General features: G+C 36.1%; 1 protein-coding gene across 2 annotated transcripts in view; it reads left to right on the forward strand.

Annotated features, from left to right (window-relative positions):
- Positions 1-24,858, forward strand: part of LOC122800094 (serotransferrin-A-like) — a 653,725-nt gene that overhangs the window by 203,291 nt on the left and 425,576 nt on the right. For both annotated transcript variants that reach the window (XM_044069618.1, XM_044069619.1), the window contains exon 5: positions 5,473-5,611. In XM_044069618.1, the coding sequence (XP_043925553.1) occupies positions 5,473-5,611 (139 nt within the window). The remainder of the gene's footprint in view (positions 1-5,472; positions 5,612-24,858) is intronic.

The following is a 24,858-nucleotide window of genomic DNA, read 5'->3' on the forward strand; positions in this document are numbered from 1 at the left end:
TCTTCACACTATAGACACTCGACAGAAACAGACAACTTCTTTTCCATCTTCAGTTCTTTCTAAAACTACTGAGTTTCTAAGGCCCAGGGTATGAACTACTCCTAAAAAACGACGACCCAAGCTCAGTTACCTGCTTCCATGCCTCAGTCTTAAATGCTTAAAATGGCGGAAGACCTTATTATGCTTATTAGGGGAAGCCAGGCTACCCCTTCCAAAAGAAAAAGAGACTTGTCATCAGTAGTTTTATCTGAACAGGAGTCCGATGACTCTGAGGTTTCTGAATATGAAGACATGCAACTCCTCTCTGCTTATGAGGATTCTGATGCAGAGGAATCCATTCCTTCTGCCTCTCATCCTGAGGACATTTCATTTGGTGAAACCCTACATACTTTAGGGGAGCATTTCCAATGGGAATGTCAGGACTATCCTCAGTCAAAAAAGAGACTCAGGGAATTCTTAGATTTACCACAGCACAGACCTTTAGCCATTCCTCCTGTCCTGGATGTTGTTTATGATGTTTTTATGGAATCCAGTTTGACTCCTGACACCCTTCATCCTGCTCCCAGGAAACCTGACTGGTACTGCAGGGTCCCTGACTCTCACAAATTCCTTTTCAAAAATCTTACTTCTGACCCAGAGGTCATCTCCCAAGGACCAAAAGGAAGTAAAGCGAATTCAGCTAAGAATCCCACCCCCTCAGACAGGGATTCCCGAGCTTTAGACAGATGGAGTAAAAAAGTATACACCTCTGCAACTCTTGCAATTAGAGCACTAAATTGTTAGTTCCACATGCTGAAATATCAGCAGCATACCATGGAACTCCTCAAACAAAAAATATCTTCCTTTCCTGCTTGTGCAGAAAATAAAGAACTAGAAAAGCTTATGCGTTCTGCAAGCCAAGTTACTAAGCACATCTTGCAATGTGGCTTTGATGCCCTGGAAGCATCTTCCAGGGCAGCAGTCACTGGTTCTGTCCTTAGAAGGCATGCTTGGCTTAAGGAACAGACCTTGCCAGACCATGCCAAATCAAAATTATTGGACGCACAATTGAGCAAAGACAATTTATTTGGCACCAAGGCAGAAGAGATCTTAAAAAAGATGGAAGAAAAAGCTAAATCTAAGTCCAGCTTCCGAGGTTCAGTAGGCATTGCTCCTCCAAGCACTGGTCCTTTCCGGCCCCCTCCAGGCCAGCTCAGCCCACACCCAGGGGAAGCAGACTAACCACCCCAGACAGCAGTCCCAGGGAATGCAGAGCTCTATGAAATGGAGTTCCTCCACTTCAAAGACAGTGAGTGCTAAGCCACCCCCTTATGGGAAGAACTCACAATGACTTTACACCTCCACCCCTTACCTCTGCCCACCTGCTTGTGCCCCTAGGAGGAAAACTCTCCTTCCATGCAGACTGGGCCAGTATTACCAATGACCAATGAGTCCTCACCATAGTGTCCCAGAGATAAATAATTTTATTTCCACACTCTGCCATCCCCAAAAGGGTTCCCAGATCTTCCTCCAAATCAATGGGCAGAGGCCAAACCCCAAGTCCTTTCCTGCTCTCCATGAGGGCAATACAGCATGTTCCTGCAGACCAGATAGGCCAAGGTTTCTATTCCAGACTCTTCCTGGTACCCAGAAAAGAGGGCACCTGGCACCCAATTCTCGATCTATCCATTCTAAACACCTTTCTGGTGATACCAAAATTCAAAATGCTCACCCTCCAGCAGCTTCTTCCTATGCTTTCCAAGGATGCTTGGTTAGCCACCTTAGACTTAAAAGAGGCCTACCTACACATCCCAGTCAGGGAATCTTGCAGGAAATATGTACGTTTCAGGGCAGGATCTAAGCACTTTCAGTTCCCTGCATTTCCCTTTGACTTATCCACTGCTCCCAGAGTTTTCACAAAATGCCTGGCTCCAGCCATTGCCTTTTGCAGACAAAGAAATATTCAAATTTACCCCTACTTAGACGATTGCCTCATTCAGGCAGACAGTCAGGAAAAGCTGTTACAGCACCTGACCTTTGTAAAGGACCTACTGACCTCCCTGGGGTATACTATCAATGAAAAGAAATCAAAACTAGTCCCCCCCCCCACAAAAAAATGTATTCCTGGGAGCAAGCCTGGACACAGCATCCCAGATGCCATTCCTTACTCCAGAAAAACAAGCCTAGCTGAAAGGCTACTTCTCTCAACTAGCCACCAGAACCCAGTTATCTGCAAGGAAAATCCTGCAAGCTTTAGGGTTCATGGCCTCCTGCATTCTACTCATTTCATATGCCAGACTGCATATGAGAAAACTACAAAGGTACCTAAAATGCCAGGGAACCTCACAGCAAGGCCTGGAAAGTGGATGCTCTATCCCTCCAATGAGCAAATCTCTCAATCTATGCATTTCCCACCCTTTACCACTTATTTGAAAAGTACTGCTCAAAATAAGGGAGGACAACCCAAGGGAAATCTGGATTGCCCCAGACTGGCCATGCTAGCACTGGTACCCACTGCTGTGCAGCCTGTCACCCCTGCCACCATAGCACCTACCTCAGATCCCAATACTCCTGAGCCTGAAGAATGGAGAATTCATGCATCCACAATTGCAGACCCTGAACCTGGCAACCTGGCTTATTCCCTGACCTCTCCTCAAGCTGCCAATCTAAGCAAACAAGTCCTGGATGTTATACATGAGGCCAGACACCCCAGCACTAGAAAATCCTATGTTGACAAGTGGAAAAGGTTTTGCACCTGGATCCAGGCTAAGGGAGCAGAAACAGCACAGCCCTCCCTTCCTCTCATCCTGGATTACTTAGCAGACCTACTACACAGGGGACTGTCCTTCTCTTCTATTAAAATTCATGCCTCTGCCATCTCTGCTCATTACACCACAGAGCCACCTCTCTTCTCATGCCCTCTCATCAAACAGTTCCTAAGAGGGGCTAACAACTTAAGGCCACCGAGAAGAGCTCCTACCCCAGCTTGAAACCTTAACTTTGTGTTGGAAAAGCTCACCCTACAACCTTTGAGTCTGTAGCTTCAGCAGAGTTAAAATTCCTCTCTTGGAAAACAGCCTTGCTTCTGGACATCACTTCAGCTAGAAGAGTTTCAGAGCTACAAGCACTCATGGCTGTAGAGCCCTTCATCATTTTCCATGCTGACAGGATCTCCCTCAGGACTAACCCATCCTTCATGCCTAAAGTGGTGTCCAGTGTGGCTCTCAACCAATCCATTCATTTGCCCACCTTTTTCCCAAACCCACAAAACAAGGGGAAAAGGATTCTGCACTTTCTAGATGTGCACAGACAACTCAGATTCTACCTGGATAGGACTAAATCTTTTAGAAAAACTGACCAATTGCTAGTCAGCTTTACAGTAGGGGCAGAGGACAAGGCCATATCCAAACAAACAATCTCCAAATGGATAGCACACTGCATCCATTTCTGCTACAGACAGCATGGGAAACTGCCCCCAAAGGGGATCAGGACACATTCCACCAGGGCAACCTCCACTTCTGCAGCTTTTCTCAGAAGGGTCCACACCAGAGACATCCTGGAGGCTGCAACATGGACTTCTGTTCATACATTCACCAAACCATTACCACCTGCCTACCTTCTCCAAATCCAGGGCAGGCTTTGCCACCGTAGTCTTGCAGGGCATCCTAGCCAGCCCCCACTCTTCTTGACTGCCTCCACCCTTTTCTTCAGCTTTGGGAATCAACCCGTGTGTGATGACTGCAACAGTGAAACACAAAGAACATAGTACAGTTGTGTACACTTACCATAAATGTAGATGTTCGAGTGTATTCACTGTTGCAGTCCTGGTTTCCCACCCTCCATCCCCATAGTCTCTCTCTTTCTCTCTCTCTCTTCCTCTGTCCTTACAGGGAATTTTTGGTATTTACTTTCTACTGGTGGTGTTCTTCCACCATAACCTAGCTCCTTACTTGGGGGCTCCTGACAGTTGGGGCAAGAAAAACTGATTTAATGGTGTTGGCTGCCTGATTTTATACCACTGATGACCTGACATCAGTCCTGGAGCGACAGCAACTGACGCAGAAATACTAAGCCTCTGGTATTCAGGCCGACTGAGGGCTACACCTGGCAGGATAACCCATGTGTGATGATTGCAACAGTGAATACACTCGAACATCTATATTTATGGTAAGTGTACACAACTGTACTTTCTCCAGACTAGGCCCATCATTATTCAATGCATACATGCTTCCTTTAAATGTTATTCAAAGGAGTGAACCACAGCATTGTTGCTATGCTGACAGCATACAGCTCTGTTTTCCTTTCCTCAAGAATCTAGGTTTAACATTAGCATTCTGGGTGAAAACATGGAATATATTGATGACTGGATGGCAGTAAGTAAACGGAAGTGTAATACCTCAAAGAATGTGGCCATGGCCATGCATACCACTTTGCAGGATTCATCTGTTCCAGTTTTGTATCCTAAAACCAGAGGGTTTACTTGACAATAAACTAACACTGAAGGACCACTTTTCTGCTGTCATTGGAACTTGCTAATTCTATCTCTAGAACACTGCCATTACTATGCACTTTATTCAACCTGCAGACTTGCCTATAGTGGTTCACATCCTGATATCCTCTTGCTTGCACTGCTGGGTGTCCTTTCTCTAAGGCTTCCTGACTGCAAAGCCAACTACTTGCAACTAGTTTAAAACTCTGTGGCCTGGCTGCTTACTGCTGTATCATATAAAAAACATATTATGACATGCCAGTTTGTCAACAGATTGTCTAAATTCTAGTCTTGGTCTAGATGGCATTGTGTTACTTGGGCCCCACTCTCATATTGTGAGAGACCTTCTCGCAGAATATCTGACATTCCATTTCCTGTACTTGGCCAGTAGAGGCTGCTGGTACTTCCAGAGATGCAGTGCAAATCATTTGGCAGAAATACTTTTTCTTATTGCCAAATTTTATTTATTTATTTATTATTTCTTTGCCAGGAAAGTCCAACTGGGACAGAGCACATTTTCATCGAAGGCCCGGGGAGAAATGCTCCAGCCATGTCTTTGGAATGTGGGCAGAAATCGGAGCACTCGGAGGAAACCCACGCAAATGCAGGGAAGACATGCAGACTGGAATATGCCACCTAACTTATGAGCAATTTTAAGCAGTCCTTAAGACATACCTTTATACCCTTCTGTACAGTTAAGCTGTGTCATATATTTTACTACTGCTGCTTTTACAATATTTTACTAAACTTTTATTGTGTTTTATTATAATTTATTCTTTAATTTATTGTCTTTTATTTTCTTTGTTTTGTTTTACTTTCTGTGTGTTTTATATCTTATTGATTTGATGTTATGATATTTTACTCATTTGGATTTATATCTATTCTTGGATTTAAGCGCATAAATCCACTTGAACTTGGTCCAGGAGATTCACCATTGCTGACAGTGAAATGCTTATGGGTTGTCTTTTCTGAGATATATTTTTATTTCCATTATTGTCTTTCAGCTGTGGTGAAGTTATTCTCTGCCAGCTGTGTCCCAGGATCCAGCAGTTACAGGCTCTGTCGTCTCTGTAAAGGAATCAATAAAAATAAATGTACCAAGTCACAGAATGAACCTTATTATGGATATGAAGGAGCTTTTAAGTAAGTTTTACTCTTTAGTTGTTAACTTAAGCTTGTTTGTTTGATTACTTACTGTAAATACAGTAATTTATGCAGTATACAGGTCAAATGGTTAAAAGACAACAATGTTTTAGGAAACTGTCAGACACATAGCACAGCGACTATAGGGGGGCGTGGCCAAGGATGAACACAGGATAGCAGCAGATTTCTTCAGCTCCACCAATTTCATTACACTGACAGGAATTAATTACTTAAAAAATTAATTTTTGAAGTAATTTTCTTTCTAAATATGTTTGTTTTATATAGTTCTTGAACTATATCTAAAAAAGAAAGGAAATCTTAACAATATTCCTGTCAGAAATCACTTTGGAAATTTTCCTGTCAGTTTATCAGTCTGAAATGAGTTCCAGTAAGACAAATTCTCATGACTCCAGCATCAAGAAAGAACTTCAGTCTCTGATAACTATAATCCAGCAACTTACTGCTAAGATGGATAAAATGGATACTAAAATAGACACCTTCATAGAAAAAACTACAAAACAAATAGACTTGTTACATATAGACCTGCAACAACAGAAGATCCAGATGACAGGCATAGAAGAAGCTGTGAATCACATGGAAAATAGAATACAAGAAGAGGAAATCAACATTGAGTTTCTGCTGAAACAAAATACACATTTACAAACAAAGCTGGATGACCTGGAAAATAGATCTAGGCGATAAAACATTAGGATTTTTGGACTGCCAGAAAATATTGAAGATAACAATATTACTTCTTTTTTAACAACATGGCTCCCTAAAACTTTAGACTTACCAGAAGCATTCTCTTTTGGTATCGAAAGGGCACATAGATCTATAGCTAATACTAACTTTAACAAAAACTATCCTAGATCAGTTATAGTTAGATTTCTATCATCTTTTGATAAAGAGATGGTTCTTAAATCTGCTTGGGCTAAAGCTCCTGTTAAGATTAATGAGACAACTGTGCGTTTTGACAATGACTATTCTTCCATGGTAATAGCTAAAAGAAAAGTTTTTCTGCCACTAATAAGGGAGCTTAAAAAAGCACAGTTTAAAACATACCTTCTGTTTCCTGCCAAGCTTAAAATCTTCCTTTCTGATGGTCCTAAAATTTTCGATGACTTAGAGTCTGCTTTACTGTTTATCAAAAAAAATAAGATTTTGGATAAAATAGAAGAAATGGAATGGGCTAGTCCTTCATTAAAGAGACTGGCAACTGAAACTTTGTGGAAGACTTCAGAGAAGAAGAAGAGACTAAAAAACAAATGATTTGTTCTAGGTTTTTTTTTTCTCTCTCATCATTTTATTTCATTATTAATCTTTTTAAATATAGTTCCTGCATTTCCAAGAAGCAACAAATATTTTGAAAAAGATTTAATCAAAGTTATTCTCTGTGTGCAAAGAAATGTTTTGTTTCATAACTAGTCAAAATATCTGGAGATTTAATGGCCAGTTGTGATTCAACTTGTTTCTCTTTCTGAAAAGAAGTAAGGTCAGTAATTTGATACATTTTTTTCTTTATCTTTTTTTTTTCTCCTTTTCTTCTTTTCTTTGTTTAAACAATGACATTCTATTTAGATTATGTAGTGGGTGAAGGGTGGGGAGGCAGGAGAGAAGAGTAATGAAAATATGATTAATAGAATAATAACATATTTATTCCTTGTAAAAGTTTATATGTTCTTCAAATGCTATTCCTAATTATACTTTCTTGATTACACTGCTTATGCTTGTTTGTAAATAATCTGTCATGCTTTAACTAATAATAATTAGAACTAAATAATAGTAAATAATATGTTTTATTTTTAACTCTATTAATATAAACAGTAAGTAATATTCCATTGTATATACTTCTTATAGCTTTCTCTTACATTTTTTATTTCTGCCTTACACCCTTTTACTTTCTACTCTCTTTTCTTTTCTTTATTAATATACAGAAATGCTTTTGATCAGATAGACACAGTAAATAATAAGATTTGCATAAAATTGAGTTGGGACAAAAATATTGAGTTTTATTACTTATTAATAATTTTGGGCTTAATTTCACTTACATAGAGGCTGTAATAATCTGTAAAATACATTGTGAAGGTTTTGTCATGTTTAGATGCATTTACACTGCTAAATGAATGTTTGTCACTACTTTTAAAAAGTTTCCCCAAAATGTTAAGAGAGACAATCTGGGATGTGGGCTGTCTCATGCACAGTGTCCATGAGCTACTTCAAAAGCTTCAACTCTCAGAATTCTCACAGAGAAGCTGAAAGCAGCTAGTCTCACCTTTGACCTAGATATCACATTGACACATCACAGATTCAGCAATGACACTCTACCAGGAAATAGAAATGATACAAATGTGACTATGTGAAGGAAAATGAACTCTTTAACATCTAAATGTGAGTTATTTTATATAATTACTTAAATATCTATGTTATAATTCATAAAATATGTCAGTTATAATGAGTTTAAATGATACAGTTTCTTGTAGTAAGTAAATGTCTTATTTTAGAAGGCATAGAAAATGAAACATTTATTCAAGTGTTTTTGAAAATCTACTTAACAGCAGCTTAATAATCTGTGTTAAAAACTTATGTTCCAAACATATACATTACTATAACTCATTTAATTCATCTGATTGACAAGCATAAATCATTTTATAACTCTATACTGGAAGAAATTGTCATGTGATATATTTTAAAGCAGTAGTATAGCATGGTTGTAAAATCTGGTTACTAAAATGTGTTTGCTGTGCATTATTTTGTATAAAGCAGACAGATTTATTGTAGGGACAGCAAGTAAGATAGTGCTCAGTAAGGACATAACTCAGTGAGATCATATATATATATATATATATGTGTGTGTGTGTGTGTGTGTGTGTGTGTGTGTGTGTGTGTGTGTGTGTGTGTGTGTGTGTGTGTGTGTATATGTATATATATATATATATATGTATATGTATATGTGTGTGTGTGTGTGTGTGTGTGTATGTATATATATATATATATATATATATATATATATGTGTGTGTGTGTGTGTGTGTGTGTGTGTGTATGTGTGTGTGTGTATGTGTATATATATATATATATATATATATATGTGTGTGTGTGTGTGTGTGTGTGTGTGTGTGTGTGTGTGTGTGTGTATATATATATATATATATATGTGTGTGTGTGTGTATGTATATATGTATATAAGTATTTCTGAGAATCTGCATAACTATGCAGTATGATTTATAACAATTTCTATGAATACAATACTTTATTCTATTGACAATAATGAGTTTGAGTAAATGCTCATATACAAGCAATTCAAGGTTTTTTTTGGAAGCTGTTAATTGCATTTACATGACAGAAAATAGATACATCTTAATATATGTAATGTCTGAATCATATTAGCCAAAGTTTTTGATTTAAATGAATGTTAGAACTTATTTTTCTCTCCTCTTGATTTCTAACATCAAGATTATTTGAATGCTATTTGAATACAAATGTTTTATATTACATGGATGTATATAGTAGTATGAACAGTTTTAAAAAAAAAAAAAAAAAAAGGTTTATTTTAGTTTATATGATGCTGTTTTACCAAATGTGTAGTCTTGTCTTGCTAGATAATTGAATTGAAAACTGTTAACCTCAGTTAAATATAACTAGTATTAAATTGATAAGGTGGTAGCTGAGGTACTGCTGCTTAGGGTAGAGGGTTAACTTGAGTGGTAAATACTACTCTAAGTTGGAGTTTATAACTCAGGCTGGATGCAAGGTTTAATCCTTACATTATTTTCACTTGTTCATTGTTATTTGTATATAGTTTTGACATCCACAATATATTTTGTACATTCATTGTCACTACAAACAAAATTGAATCCTATACGAAATCCCATAAGAGATTCAATAAATACAGCTATATTTAAAGGTACACCTAAAGGAGGAGATGTAACATTACTTATCTTGTTATTTGTTATTTTGATCATAAGATTCTTAAGTTTTAAAAAATGCCAAATGACATCTTTAAAAGGAATTTCTTTAAACATTAATGGATTGAATAATCCATGTAAAAGGGCAAGCCTAATAAGATACATTAATTTACATAAGGCCAACTTAGTCTTCCTGCAAGAAACCCATCTCTTGAAAAAAGATATTGATAAACTAGCCACAAACAAATATACAGTATTGGTTAGTTCAGAGCACACTCAGAAAAGGAGTGGCTATTTTATGGAATAAAAGTATGCCCATTCCTAAAACCATTAAGTCTTATCAGGATGACAAAGGAATGTTTTGTATGGTTACAATACAAATTAATGGGAAGACTTACACTTTAATTAATGTATATTGGATACCTGGAATTGGCATTAATACAGTGAAACATCATCTTGATAAGATCATATCATTCTCTATAGGAGATATTATTTTAGCTGGTGACTTTAATTGTATACTACATGAAAGTGATACTACAACTATAGGGAAAAGAAGAATTACATCTAATGCAAAACATTTAAATGATTTTGCTAATTCTTATCATTTGAATGATATTAATAATCAGATAGATTCAAAGTCATTACCATACACCTTTTTTTCTAACAGATACAAAACTTATTCAAAAATAGATAGGGTCTTTATTTCTAACCAGATGGTAACAGATTTAATTAATTCCAAAATCATTTCATGTCCTATATCTGATCATAATTCAATTGTTTTTGAATTCATGATAAAAAATACTCATAATGTTCAGATCAAAAGGATACCAGCATACTTAACTCAACTAAAAGACTATAAAGGATATATACTTTCAGAAGTAAAACATTGTTTAGACATAAATAATACTCCTGAAGTATCCATTGTTTATGTTTGGGATGCCTTAAAATCATATCTATATGGACAAAGTATCAGATGGTATAATAATAAAAGGAAATCTTGGGATAAGGAATTGTTAGATATTCAAAGTAAATTAGACTCTTATAAACATAATAATAAAGAAAATATTATGGACAAGAAAGTTATTGAAGAAATAAACAAACTAAATGAGAAATACAAAGAAATTTTAACTCATAAAGTTAAAATAACTTTAGAGAAATACAAGTTTTTGTCTTATTCAATAAGCCCCAAATACTTACATAGACTTAAAAATAAAACAAAAGGTTGAATAAACAAAACCATATCAAAGAAATCTTTTCTCTAAGGAGAAAGAAGAATGTTTCTAGTATACCAGAAATACTAGATGAATTTAGAAATCACTTTCACAAAATTAACCATAATAACATTAACATGGAACCTAAAGATAAAATAAAGGAGTTTATAACCACAAACATGAATAAAAAGCTTAATAAACAACAGATTAAACTATTGGACAAGAGTATTTCATATACAGAAGTTATTACACAAATAAATAAGCTTAAATCAAACAAAGCACCGGGTAATGATGGTATTATACCAGAGATATATAAAATCCTTTCTAAAAGTACATATTCATTAATACATAAGGTTTTTATTTTGGCCCAAACTGAGTTAATAACCCCCATCTTGGCAATATACATTTATTTCGCCAATTTTAAAACCTAATAAAGATCCAACTAGATGTACTTCATATCGGCCCATCTCATTACTTAATGTTGATTATAAAATGTTTATGAGTATCTTTGCTGATAGATTGAAGACAATCATTCCGGCATTATAGATATAGATCAGACAGGCTTCATTGTAAATAGAAATACTTTTGATAATATAAGAAGAACTTTAACATTAATAGATTTTGCAAATAGGAAAAAGAAAGATTTAACACTTATTAGTCTTGATATAAGTTCAGCATTTGATTCAGTAAGTTGGGACTATCTGTATACCTTAATGAAGTGCACAAACTTCTCAGATGCATTTGTAAATCTAATTGAACATTTATACAAAGGAACGTTGGCTTATATTAAGGTAGGAACATATGTTTCACAAAAAATACCCATTCTTAAAGGTACAAAACAAGGATGTCCACTTTCTCCACTATTATTCACTTTAGTAATGGAGCCTTGGGCTAATTTGATCATTAACAGTACTGACATAGAGGGTTTTGAAATAGATGAAAATACAACATCCAAAATTCAACTTTTTGCAGATGATGTTCTAATTACATCAGCAGGATCTAATTCTTCTATGCAGTCTCTATTTGATAAAATGATGAATTTTAAAAGTATTTCTGGTTTAATATTCAATGAAGAAAAAACTAAAATACTACCTATATATACACGAAAAAATATTCTCATTAGTGATTTTACTAAATATGTACCCAATTCAGGTCAGATAACTTATTTAGGTATAATACTATCTAAAGATATTAAATCTATTATATATAATAATTATAATACCTGTTTTCTTAATATACAAAATCTTTTAATACCTGGAATAATATGTTTTTTACTATGGAGGAGAGACTTACAATTATTAAAATGATAATATTCCCCAATATTTTATACTTAATACAATCAATAATACTTCCACCTACAAAAATAATTATCAAGAAACTGAATACACCAATGTTAAATTTCCTATGGGCACCTAATAGACCTAGGATTGCATTAAAGAAACATACTAATAGCTGGTCTCAAGGGGGTATTTCTTTTCCAGACTTTAATTTATATACTATCTCTTCTATTGTAAAAATTATTACTTTATTAATAGATCAGTCATATGTCACAAAATGGAAAGATTATTGGGAGCTAATTAGTATGCACTTCATGAAAATCTCTTTAACACATAAAAATATGATTGTAAATAACTCCATGTTATGGTTACTAAAGAAATTTTGTACTTCACCTATTACACCTAAACATATGGTTTGTTACCCATTAAATATTATTATTAGTTATCGTAACTTTATATTCATGCACCCTAAGTATAGGGAATGGAATTTTATTGTATTCCCTATAATGTATACTCAGGGTATGATTTTGTCATCTACTTCTGAAGGAACTCATTTAACTATAGATAATGATCTAAAGTACTGGAATCAGTTGATATCTGATAATAAAGTTAAAAATCTAGATTTCTTAAAACAAGAATTTGATCTAAGAGAAACTTGCTGGTTAGAGGTTCAGACCTTTAGACAACATCTCATTAATAAAATAGATCTAATGTCTATAACAGTTAAAGAATCTATTCCAACACTGATTGATTACTTGATATTAAATTTACAACGTAAAGTTTCTGATAAAGGTAAACTTTCATACATACATAAAATTATCAGACAAGAAACTTTTTACAGTGTAGATTCATATTGGAATTATTTCACTTCTATTAATGGGGACCCACCAAATCAACAAGATAAACAATATATATTGGAATCTGCTTATAGAACTATGTCTTCCATTGTCTGGAGACTTTATACATGGAAATTTTTACATAGATCTTTTATACACCTTTGATGATGAATAAAATAAATAATAAAGATAATTTATGTAAGAGATGTAATGTAGAAATTAATGCTGACTGGGCTCATATGTTTTATGACTGTATAAAATTGAAAGAATACTGGAAGTCAATTAATGAATTTTTGCAGGCTCTTTTTACAGATAATTTCATTATTTCTAAATCTCTTATATTATTCAACACACCTGTACCTCAAAGTGTTAAAAGGTTAAGCTTCCCTTGTTATGGTCTATTCTAGCAGTGGCTAGGAAAATAATAACTAGAAATTGGATTTCAGATACACCTCCTTCGTTCAATGAATTTAAAAATGTTATGAATATAGTGTGCCATATGGAAATAAACACAATTAGGACAAGAACAAATAGAAAAACATCTTATTATATTGTATGGGATAATTTACAAAATTTGTTAAAAAAATTTTAATTTCAATAGCATGGTATTTTAGTTTAATTAATTGATCTGATTGTAGTGGATGTCTTTGTAAATACTTTAGTTGTTTTGTTGAATATTATAATAATACCTATTTTTAATTACTTGTATAAAATTGTTATGATATTTCTCTTATATGTTAAAACAATAAACCTGTTTTGAAAAAAAAAAGACACATAGCACAGCCACATACTCACTGTCCAATGTCGATACTGCTGTTCTAAAGCATGGCTAGTTAACACTGTCTTGTACCTTCTTCTGTCACCATAAGCTCATAGTCTGTACAAATACTGTGATTTTCACACTAGTTTATGGAGTGCTATACAAGTTAGAGTTGTGATTTAAATGAGTGATTTTTTTTCAGTTATAGACTCAACACATGACTACTAGTTCACAGAGAAAGAAAAGAACTGCCACAGATGAATACAGATATCTCACTCTCATTGTTTGAGGGCACTACCTGCCCTTAACTGCAAAAAATATTTTGATCAAAAGAAATAGTAGCTATGGAAGCTACCAGTAAGACTTCCTATGTTTAAGTTCCACTGTCTTGCATTAAGTTTGTTTGTAGCTGATTGGTCAAGATTTCCATTTATCAGGTATGTACTGAAGTGCCTACTTCTTTTCTTGCAGAATCGTCATAGCTTTGGAAAGAACTGCTTTTGAATGCATACCATGTTACACTTTATAAAACTGTTAAGTAGACTTTTTATTCCAGCAAACATTTTCAAAACTGTGCTCTTCAGTGTTCTATGGGTAGATAATTAATATTTAATATGTTGATAAATGGATAGAAATAGATAAGTAAAACATAAGATAGCTAGATGAAGTTTAAAGTGGTAGCATTACAGTTGAAAATGTAAAAAAAAAATGACAAAATTAAGTCTGGTACTTTAATGAAGTTCCAGAAGTCACTGGATATCACAGTAAACCATGTTGTGGAAGGTGAAATGTATATGGCTATGCAAGATGGCATGGGAAAACATGCTGAGACTGTACATCTGATAAATAACCACGGCAGCAACTTATGACAGCCACCGAGAAAGTGTAGGATAACTGTACTGCCGATGCTGTGATAATAGAATTCAAAGTGGTAGGAACCTTAAATTCATATGTAAGTGCCACTGAGGAACTGCAACAGGACAATAAAGATCTGAAGGAATAGTACATGCATTTGTTAACTGAAATGGACTTGGTCAAAGGCAAGCAGATTGATTGTGAAAACAGGGCCACATGAACATATTACTGGTTTATCTAAACCTGAAGAAAGAATAAATCGTTCGTCATACGTATGGGAGAAGCAGGCTGTTTCCCAACAACATGCTATGTATCTTCATAGGAATGTGAAGGTAGCAATTAGGAAAAGGCCCTACAACAGGCAGAAAGAAGGAAAGGGGTAGGTGGCACATTACGAGGAGGCTAGCAAAGAGGCAACAAAAATGGTAAGAGCAGCAGAAGTTAAAGGTGAAAGTGAGTTATCAGAACAGAGCAAGAAGTCCTTTCAGCTTTTGAAACTATTTGACCGGACCAGAGTGCACCTTGTCTGGTTAATGATTAAGGAGAACGAGAGACGCATTATTAAACTAAATGGATCCATCACTAAGGACTTACTGTTCCCTCAATATAAGGAACATTATAACCAGGTTTTCTCCACCGTGGATAACAAAATAGCTCTTTCAAAAAACAGGAAGGATAGTAAATTGATTTGAGATGACTTGGATTATCAACACAAGAAAGTGTATCCTAAATCCCCTGGAGCTCCTTACAAGCATGAAACAACTACAGATATAAACAACGGAGGGCAGGGCATTTATTTACAGGAAGAATTTGTTCCCTACAACAGTACAGAGAGTGTTCCACCAAGAAGATCTGAAAGACTGGCCAACCGACAGGCTGAGGACACCTCCCTACAGAGACCACCAGGTTTTTCGGCAGGGGAAGAATTATGGGAACAAATATCAAAGGAACAGGAACCAGCGGCAGAGAAGGACTTAGATGAAGAGGATATTTTTCCCTCTCCGGGTACTGTAAATCTTACTTCTTTTTATGGATTTAATATATATAATTTCACAGAGATCAACACTGAACCTGCACATCATGCTCTATTTTTAAAAGGGTTCAACTTTTTTACCCTCAGGGAGAGCCAATATTAAACACACCTTATTGGATCTTAAGATGTCTACTCATAAATTAAATCTACACTTGTTAATAAAAAACAGTGCTGGCCCATTTGAAGGTACAGATTCTTTTAAGAGAAGTACTGCCAACCCCCCCCCCCATTACCAGCTGTACACATGTTTTAAAGAATGTGCGAAAGGGACATTTGAGGGTTACTGTCCAGCAAATAGAAGCATAGATATTACAATCTTACCACAGAAGACAAGAACATTCTGTCTTATTTATGTATACACATAAACTAGCTGCAAACAACACGCACGAAAATACCAGCAAGACTAAAGCCAGGTTAAAATGAAGAAATATATACGTAGTGTGTATTGCTGGTAGTAACGCCACGTAAAAATGGGATAATATATATATAAATTTATATATTTAGATAAATTCATTGTGTGATTCATAGATTTATAGATTTTTTAGATTTTTTATATTAAGTATTGTGCATATATAGTTTAGCTTGGATATTTCTTTGTATATGTGTTCGTTTTTTACATTTATATATTTATTATTTTTTATACATAGATTTATATTACTACTACATCTTTTATTGTTTTTAAGGACACATCATGTTGTTTTATTCAGCGCTTAACACTGAAGTAAATGAGTGCTTGTTTTTTTAAATTTTATGTGCATACAATTAAGAATATGACGTATCTTAATCATTTATTGATGGGAGTTATGTGTGTGTATATAAGTGACTGTTTATGGGGGCTTAAACACAGTCTGAAGAAGCCAATGAGGTGAAAGCGCTAACTGTGCCTATTAAAGAACGTTCGTTTTTATTTTTTCATCATCAGTGTGTTATTTTGTCGTTTTGAACTGCTTTTGAATTACTTTTGGATTGTATATGATGCTATAGCAAGCCTGCCTTTATTTCAGTCACCTTATATGAGTAACCGATCTATTTTAGATATTTAGTTTATGTTTACAAGTCAGTGTTAAAATTTAGTATTTTTAATGTATTTATTTATTTATTGATACTTGATTATATACATTTTTAACAGTTCAAGATTAAATTTTGCAGTTTTTAATTGTGTCTCTTGAGTAGAGTATAGAGGCTATTGTAGTGCATTGTTTCTTATTAAATAGTTGTTTATTCAATTAGTTAGTTTAATTGATGGAATTAGTATAAATTTGATGCAATGCTGTGCAATGTTACTGGTTTGACAAAGCATTTTGCGAAAGCGCTTACCGAGGATCCATTAAACCTGTGTTCTACTTTTACATTTGGCTGGCTTCATTGTTTTATCGTTCCGTGGGGATTTCTTCTATATGCTTTTGCATTCATTGGTCTGAATAGACTGAAACTTTTGTGGTTTGTTACATTTTGTGGTTCGTTTGCCATCCTTAAAGTATTACGAACATTGATTTGGGTCTGAATAGACGTGAACATTGAAGGAACTGTGTACTTGACTTTGTATTTTTACGTGGAGTTACTACCAGCAATACACACTACGTATATATTTCTTCATTCTGTCTTATTTGATGAGAGACAGGTATACAAGATGTAAGAGACCAGACCAGGGGGGGGAGGGGTGGCCTGATTATTATGTATAACCTGGATTACAACGATCGTATGTACAGCCTACTGGGTGACAGTGAAACCTATGGCCCCATATCTCTTAATGAGATTAACATTGCACACAAGAGCATTAAGGTGGCCTTAGATGAATTACTTCTTTATGACCACGTCAATTTGGATTTACACACGTTCTTAAGAGTCACTAATCCAGTTATTCCCAGGATTTTTGGAATTCTGAAAATACATTCTAGCACACAGAACCCACCTCTTCGTCCCATAGTGGCCTCCCAAGGTTTGGTTAAAGAACCCCTTGCAAATTTTTTTGATATAAAATTGAAGAACCTATTCGGCCATCTTCCCCACATTATTCCTGACTCATGGGATTTGCTGGACAAGCTACGCAGTGTCACCATTAATCAGCATAGTATATTTGTCACCTATGATGTGAAGAATTTATTCTCAGTTATACCCCACGATTTGGGACTTCAGTGGTTTGATGACATTGTACAAAAATTTGGCAACATCACAGAGAATGACGAGCTGCTGATCCATGATTTCATGGACACGGTGTTATCCAACAATTTCATTAGTTTCTGTGAGGAATATTTTAGGCAACTCACTGGGGTTGCCATGGGTGCAGCTTGCACCCCAACATTTGCAAATGGGGGTCCTGTTGAAGTGGGAGCTGGATATTTTATTTCAGCTTCCCCTCTTTCAGTTTTGTAATAGATACTATCATTACTTGGATGATTTACTTTTTATCTGGCAAGGAAGTATTATTTACCACTTTACTTCATCACATGGAGAACAGTACTAGCTTTTTTAAAGTTTACCTATCAAGTGGGTTTGAAAGATATTAGCTATCTTGATGTCAACATTCATTGGACCCCAGAAGAAGGTTTAACTTCTGGAGTATACAGAAAACCCTAATTGTCAAACGTACCAGCAGAAAAAGGGGATAGTCAAGAGCCAATTTGCCAGAGTTTCTAGGCTCACTTCCAATGACATGACTTGTAAAAATGAGTTCTTAGAACAATACAACATGTTTCGGGCAGGGGGATATCCAGAGGACCTTCTTGATTCCATCAGAAAAGATATCTGGTCAGATAGACATGGGAAATATGGCCCAATCATTAAACATGGCCTGTTCACCAACAATAGACATATTACCTCCAACAGGGATAATCATGATTTTTTTCAGTAATATGGTTATTCGCTATTCATAGGTTCATAGGTTCATAGGTTCATACTAGGCTATCTGCCCTAGGACATTTATAAGCCTAGCCAGAGTGTGTTTGGCTTTCGCCACCCATTTTAAATTAATTTTGCTATGCCTTTTTTTGAGGTTAGTATACTGTGCCTCTGTCTAACAGTGACACAGAAGTGATAGCCGGGGTAAACCTACGATCTCCCATCCACTCATCAAGATTCCTCTTGAAGAGAGTCAATGTGGGACTCTGCCTAACCTGGACTGGGATTTTATTCCAGAGTGAAGGGAGCCTCTGGGTTATGAATCTGTCCCTCCAGCATGTCCTATTTATTTCAGTGCTGAGGTTCAAGTCTCTCGGCTCGATGGGATTTGGATTTTCTGAGGTGCAGCATGTCCATTAATTCCGGGTTGGACATGGCTTTATACGTCAGGCACAGATCGCCTCTGAGCAGGTGGTATGCTACTGAGTAGAGCTGGAGTTTCTTTAACCGGGCAGCATATGGCATGTGTTTGAGCCCTTTGATCCTCTTGGTGAGGTACTTTTGGGGTCTTTCCAGTTGCTGCAGGTGTCTGGTAAGGTACATCCCAAAGGGGCATTGTACTCAATTATGGGCCTGATGAGGGATGAGTAAAGAGCGATGACCTCCCTGATCTAGATGTGAATCCCTTCATGATTAGGTGGGCTATATAAAATGTTTTTCTAACCACTTTGGCCACGTGGTTGTCAAATGAGAGATTGCTATCAACTTGGGTCCCCAGGTCCCTAATGACTTCTTCTGTACTTAATGGATTACCACCTATGTGGTAATTTGTGGGCACTGTTTTTGCCAAAGGGATGACTATACACTTTTGGCGTTTAGCTTGAGGCCATGGCTCTGGCACCAGTTGTCTGTTTCTATGAGGCCCTTTTGTAGGATGCTTGTGTCGGCTGGAGAGTTGATTATGGCACCCAGTTTGCAGTCATCTGTGAACTTGGTCAGCCACAGTCCTTCCGTGTTGGCCTGTACCACCAAGAAATATATACCGAACAAGAGAGATCCCAGAACTGAGCCTTGTGGGACGCCACTTGTAACTGGTTTGGAGTCTGACATGGCTCCAGCAATTCTAACCATGTGGGTTCTGTCCTTGAGCCAGTTTGCAACCCATCTAGTAACATAGGGGTTTATATTTAAGCTGGTGAGCTTATCTATAATGCCCGAGAGGGGTATTGTATCGAAGGCTTTTGCGAAGTCCAGGTAGGCTATGTGGGCCACCTTCCCCTCGTCAATAGCTTTGGTGACTGTTTCAAAGAAATCAACCAGGTTTAATAGGCAGGATCTGCCCTTAACAAAGCCAAACTGGGTAAGATCCAGTGTCTGTAGGTCCCCAATATCTTTATTTATTAGGTCCATGATGATCCTTTCCATAGCTTTGCAGACCAAGCTAGTCAGGCTTATGGGGCGATAGTTTCCAGGATCCGTTGAGGCACCACCTTTGTGGATTCCCTGGGTGTAAAAGCCATTGAAGAGATGGTTTGCAGGAACTGGTCCGTTTTTCACTGTGATGACAACACCAAACAGTTATGTCTTCGTAATGCAGGGTTTTCATATAAAAAGAGGTACAGCATCACAAATTTGTTGGAAAGACCTTATTTAAGTAGTGACAGTTCTTTCCCCATCACCAGACCATGTGGTCGATGCCACCATTGTGCCTACATTGACAGCAATTATACTGGTGGACTACATGATAAAATACTAAGATATACCAAGGGCGACAAATTTAGTTGTGTGTCTGAACGAGTTGTGTATTTTGCTCACTGCACCTGCTGTCAAGCATTTTATATAGGGAAAACTAACAATGCTCTCAACAAGAGAATTTATCAGCACTTATATTGTCTGCAGCATTCAGACAATAGAAGTGCTTTGGCAAGGTATGCTGCACAGTGTAGAGGTTTCAAGAAGTTTCTTTCTGGTTTTAGAGCAAGTGTCTTCCACAGTTTATTCAGAGGATTGGAAGAATTTTTTGTTACATCGGGAGATGCTATGGCAGTTCAGACTTGACGCAACTGCCTTTCCTGGGCTGAACGATAATATCTCAATTATTAGTGAACTTAAGAGATGGGCCAGTATACTGTGAAATAATTCCTGTTGCTCAGTTTTGATACATTTCTTTGACCAGTTTATGTATATATAACTATGTTTTTAAGTAATTCATTTTCTGCTTCAGTTTCTAAGCAACTCACTTTCTGCTTATCTTAATTTTTAATCTAATTGATTTTAGCGGTGGGTGTGTTTTACATGTAATTGGTTATTTAAATGTTTACAGCTTAGCATACACTTGTTCTGGGGATGTCTATTCAGCTATAGATGAAAGGGCTTAACGTTGTGTGGTTTATTATGTGGTTTGCCGATTTGTGAACATTTTTAATATCAAAGTTAGTTTTTTGGTCCACAAGCAGACTCTGGGATTATTAGCTACATTTTTGGTTTGGTTGCCAGCTCCATTTTTTTATTTTTAAATACAAAAAGTGGAATCATTTCAAAAAGTTTTTCAAATCAGCACTAGTTAATAGTAAGATTAATCTGAAGCAAGTACTGAATCAAATCGAAACTGTGACAAGGTCGAATGGCAGTGATGAATCTTTTTATGTTGATGATGTTTCTGTGGTTGGTGTAACAGTTAACACAGTAAATTCATGCATATCATCAAAAAGTAAAATATTTTGTACTGTACAAATTAATGGAAAACCAATAGAGCTCAAAGTGGATACCAGAGCCAGATGCAATGCCATGTCAGTAAAAGCTTATGCAAAAGTAAAAACTGGAGAATATTTTGACTCTACAAAGTTAATTGCTTATAGTGGTGAAGAAATACAGATGGATGGCACTGTAGTCCTTTCTTGCCATTTTGCAGGCAACAGTAATGACTTGGAGTTCTATGCAGTTTGCAGAGATGTATAGTCATTACTAGGCCTTGAAGACAGCCTGTCTATGGGTTTGATTTTGCTCAGTAAAGAAGTTCATCATTTAAATACAAATGAAAATGGTAGTTTTTCACAACATATTTTCAAAGAGTATGTTAATCTCTTTACAGATACACTTGGTGAGCTTTCAGTTACATATTCAGTGAAGCTGAATCATGAAATATACTCAGTTGTTCGACCAGCAAGAAAGATTCCAGTAGCAATGCAGAGTAAAGTTAAAGCAGAATTAGACAGAATGGTAAATTCTGGTGTTCTCACTCCTGTGTCGGAATCTACTGAATGGGTATTGTCTATGGTAGTAGCCCATGAGAAAAGCTCAGATGATATTCGAATATGTATTCATACTTGTGACTTAAATAAAGCTCTTAAACATCCTCATCATCCAGTGTGTACAGTAGAGGAGGTAGCAGCATTAATGCTGAATTCCACTGTTTTCTCAGTTCTAAATGCTAAGAACTCCTTTTTGCAAATTTCATTGGATCACAAATCATTTTTATTAAAGACTTTCAGCACACCATGTGGGAGATATAGATCTTCGTGGATGCAATTTTAAATCAGTTCTGCCAGCGAAGTATTTCAGTGTGCCATGGGGCAAATATTTGCTAGATATCCTTGTGCCATTATAGTTGATGACATTATCATTGAAGGCAATGGAGGAAAAAGAACACAACAGAAACCTCAGGAAAGTTCTGGATCATGCACATAAGGTTCACAAGTTCAGGCCTTCAACCTGATCCATCAAAGGTAAAAGCAATCAGTGAAATGCCATTTCCAGAGAATGTCACATGTTTACAGTGTTTCCTGGGTATGATTAACTATCTGGGAAATTCATTCCTAACCTTAGGTCAGCTTTCAGCACCATTACATGAATTAACAGTCAACGATATAAAATGGTCTTGGTATAAGCAGCATCAAGAAGTGTTTGATACTTTGAAACAGAGAATTTCTAGTCCACCTACATTGAGATACTATGATGTTCATAAACCAGTGACTCTCACTTGTGATGCTTCACAATATGGCCTTGGTGCAGCATGTCTTCAGGAGGGCATTCCAGTTGCATTTGCAGCTCTTACTTTGACTCAAGCAAAACTGCACTATGCACAAATTGAGAAAGACCTTCTTGCAGTTGTGTTTGCATGTTCCAGATTCATTGACTAGATATACGGAAGACCACTTCAGATCAAAACAGATCATCAGCCATTGTTAATGATTTTGAACAAACCAATAAATGTCACTCCACCAAGATTGCAATGTATGCTGTTAAGATTGTAAAAACACATGTATTGTGCAAATGCTTTGTCTCGAGCACCCAGAAAGAAGTCCAAGCAGCATGACAATGAGACAGCACATTTCAAAGCTATGGAAGTTAAATGCATTTCATCATCACAGTTTGATGAGTTAAGAAACCATACTGCTAAAGACCCAATTTCTCAAAGACTGGGTAACATTATTAATCAAGGATGGCCAACACATCAGACAAGTTTGCCACTTGAACTACAGCAGTATTTCCCATACAGAGATGAATTCATTGTGGAAGATAGTATCATTATGAAAGGTGCCAAAGTTATAGTTTGAAGCTGATTTTCTTTGCAGTTTATTGTCTATCGCAGTGATTATGAAATTAAAGAGACACGACTCAGTTCATGTAAGTCCACATAAAGTCATATCAGATAATGGTGCACAATTGGCTAGTCAACGTTTTAAAGAATTTGCTAGAGCTTGGGATTTCATTCATGTAACCAGTAGTCCAAAGTATCCACAAGCTAATGGCTTAGCTGAAAGTGCAGCTTGTAATGCAAAGAGTTTGATGGAAAAATCCAAATGGGATGGAACCGATGTATTTCTTAATTTGCTGAATCTTCAAAATATTCCTTGTGAGCAGACACTTGGTTCACCTACTCAAAGACTAAGACAAACACGAAGAACTCTTCCAACTGACAAACAGCTATTAGTGCCAGTTGCAAAGAACAATGAGGTAGTCAAAGCTCAACTATCGAATTAACGTAATTCACAAAAGGTATACTATGACAAAACCAGCAAACCTCTTCGACCATTATCACAAGGTGAAGTTGCCCAAATGCAAACTTTGAAAGGTCATAATTGCATGGGAATCATAAAAAGACATTTGTGTTAAACCAACGTCTTAAATAATTCAGTCCAAAGGTGTTGATTACTGAAAAAATAGCAGACACATTTTGCCTGTCCCAGAGCCGAAGTCACAAAAGACTGTGTACCAGTGATTGCAGTTCTTTGACTAAATCACTAGCTGATCAAGTTCCCGAAAGTGGACAGTCTTGTTTGTATAATTCTGCTATACCAAATGATGTTTCTGTGTCAAATAAATCTCTTGAGACAGATTGTATTTCTAATGATACTCAATATGTGACAAGGGCAGGGAGAGTCTGCAAACCTTATCCTAGATATGTACAGTCAATTGCATTTGTAGTCAGATAGCCAATGTTGATTTATTTATACAATGTCTAATTCTTGAAAGTGTCTCAAGAAATGTCAATCCAGATTTCTGCGTGTGTTTACAATGGGCAAAAAGTAAAGAAGAAGGCTGTGGAACACTGTGTTAAGCTATGCTTTCTGTACCTTATCAGCCACTGTAGTTTAAGGAACTTTCTAGATTGGGGGTGGTATTAAGTCAGTTGTACTGGCCATGTGTTACAAGTAAGATGGAGATTGTGCATGCAGAAGCAGCTATGTCGGGTGTACAATAAACTATCTGCTAAACTCCCAACATGCCTTCACTCATCATTCAACAAACATCATGCTGAAAACAACAGGAACTACCAAAATACTCACGTTTCAACAGAAATAAATACTACCTAAAGTGCCCTACAGCTATCAAAATATCTACACAACAAAAGACAAAATGGTGAAAATAAAAAAACGTATTGAAGAAAAGACACTCAGAAATAACTCCGGAGCATCTAGAAACCCTAGACTAGAAAACAAACAAGATGAGCTGTAAACTTATTTCAAGACCAGCAAAATAAAAAATATAATATAGATTTAATATCCATACTGCAGAAATCCTAAACACAGTACTGAGAGAATGGTATGCAACAGTAAAAGAAAACACAACTGGATAAGAATATGTTTTCAGTAGATTTGTAAGCTTATAAGCAGGGCTAAACCAATATCTAAAAAATCCACCATTAAACACAAACATTAGTCTATGACAGATATAAGACTAGAAAATGCAAACAAAGTCTTTATTAATTTATTTATTGGATTATTTATTTGTCTTTGTTTACTAGCAAAGTCTGACTGGACAACAGCCCATTTTCAGTGGAGGCCCACAAAGAAAAGCTCCCGTAAACTTACATTTATACTTTTACCTAAAGAAAAAAAACAATAAAGTTTACATTGCTTACTTTTACACAGTATTCAAGAAAAACTTTGATTGTAGACAATGTGGTAAAATAGTGCTTATTACATAAAATTATGCATGGGATTAATGTCATGATAAAACATAAAAAAATGCAGTAAATTACCAAAGAAATTAAAAACAGTGTAGAATCCCATTTTGGCAGAGATGAGATAA

Source organism: Protopterus annectens, chromosome 4.part0, assembly GCF_019279795.1.
Source record: "Protopterus annectens isolate FY-2018-M chromosome 4.part0, PAN1.0, whole genome shotgun sequence".
NCBI lineage: Eukaryota > Metazoa > Chordata > Ceratodontiformes > Protopteridae > Protopterus > Protopterus annectens.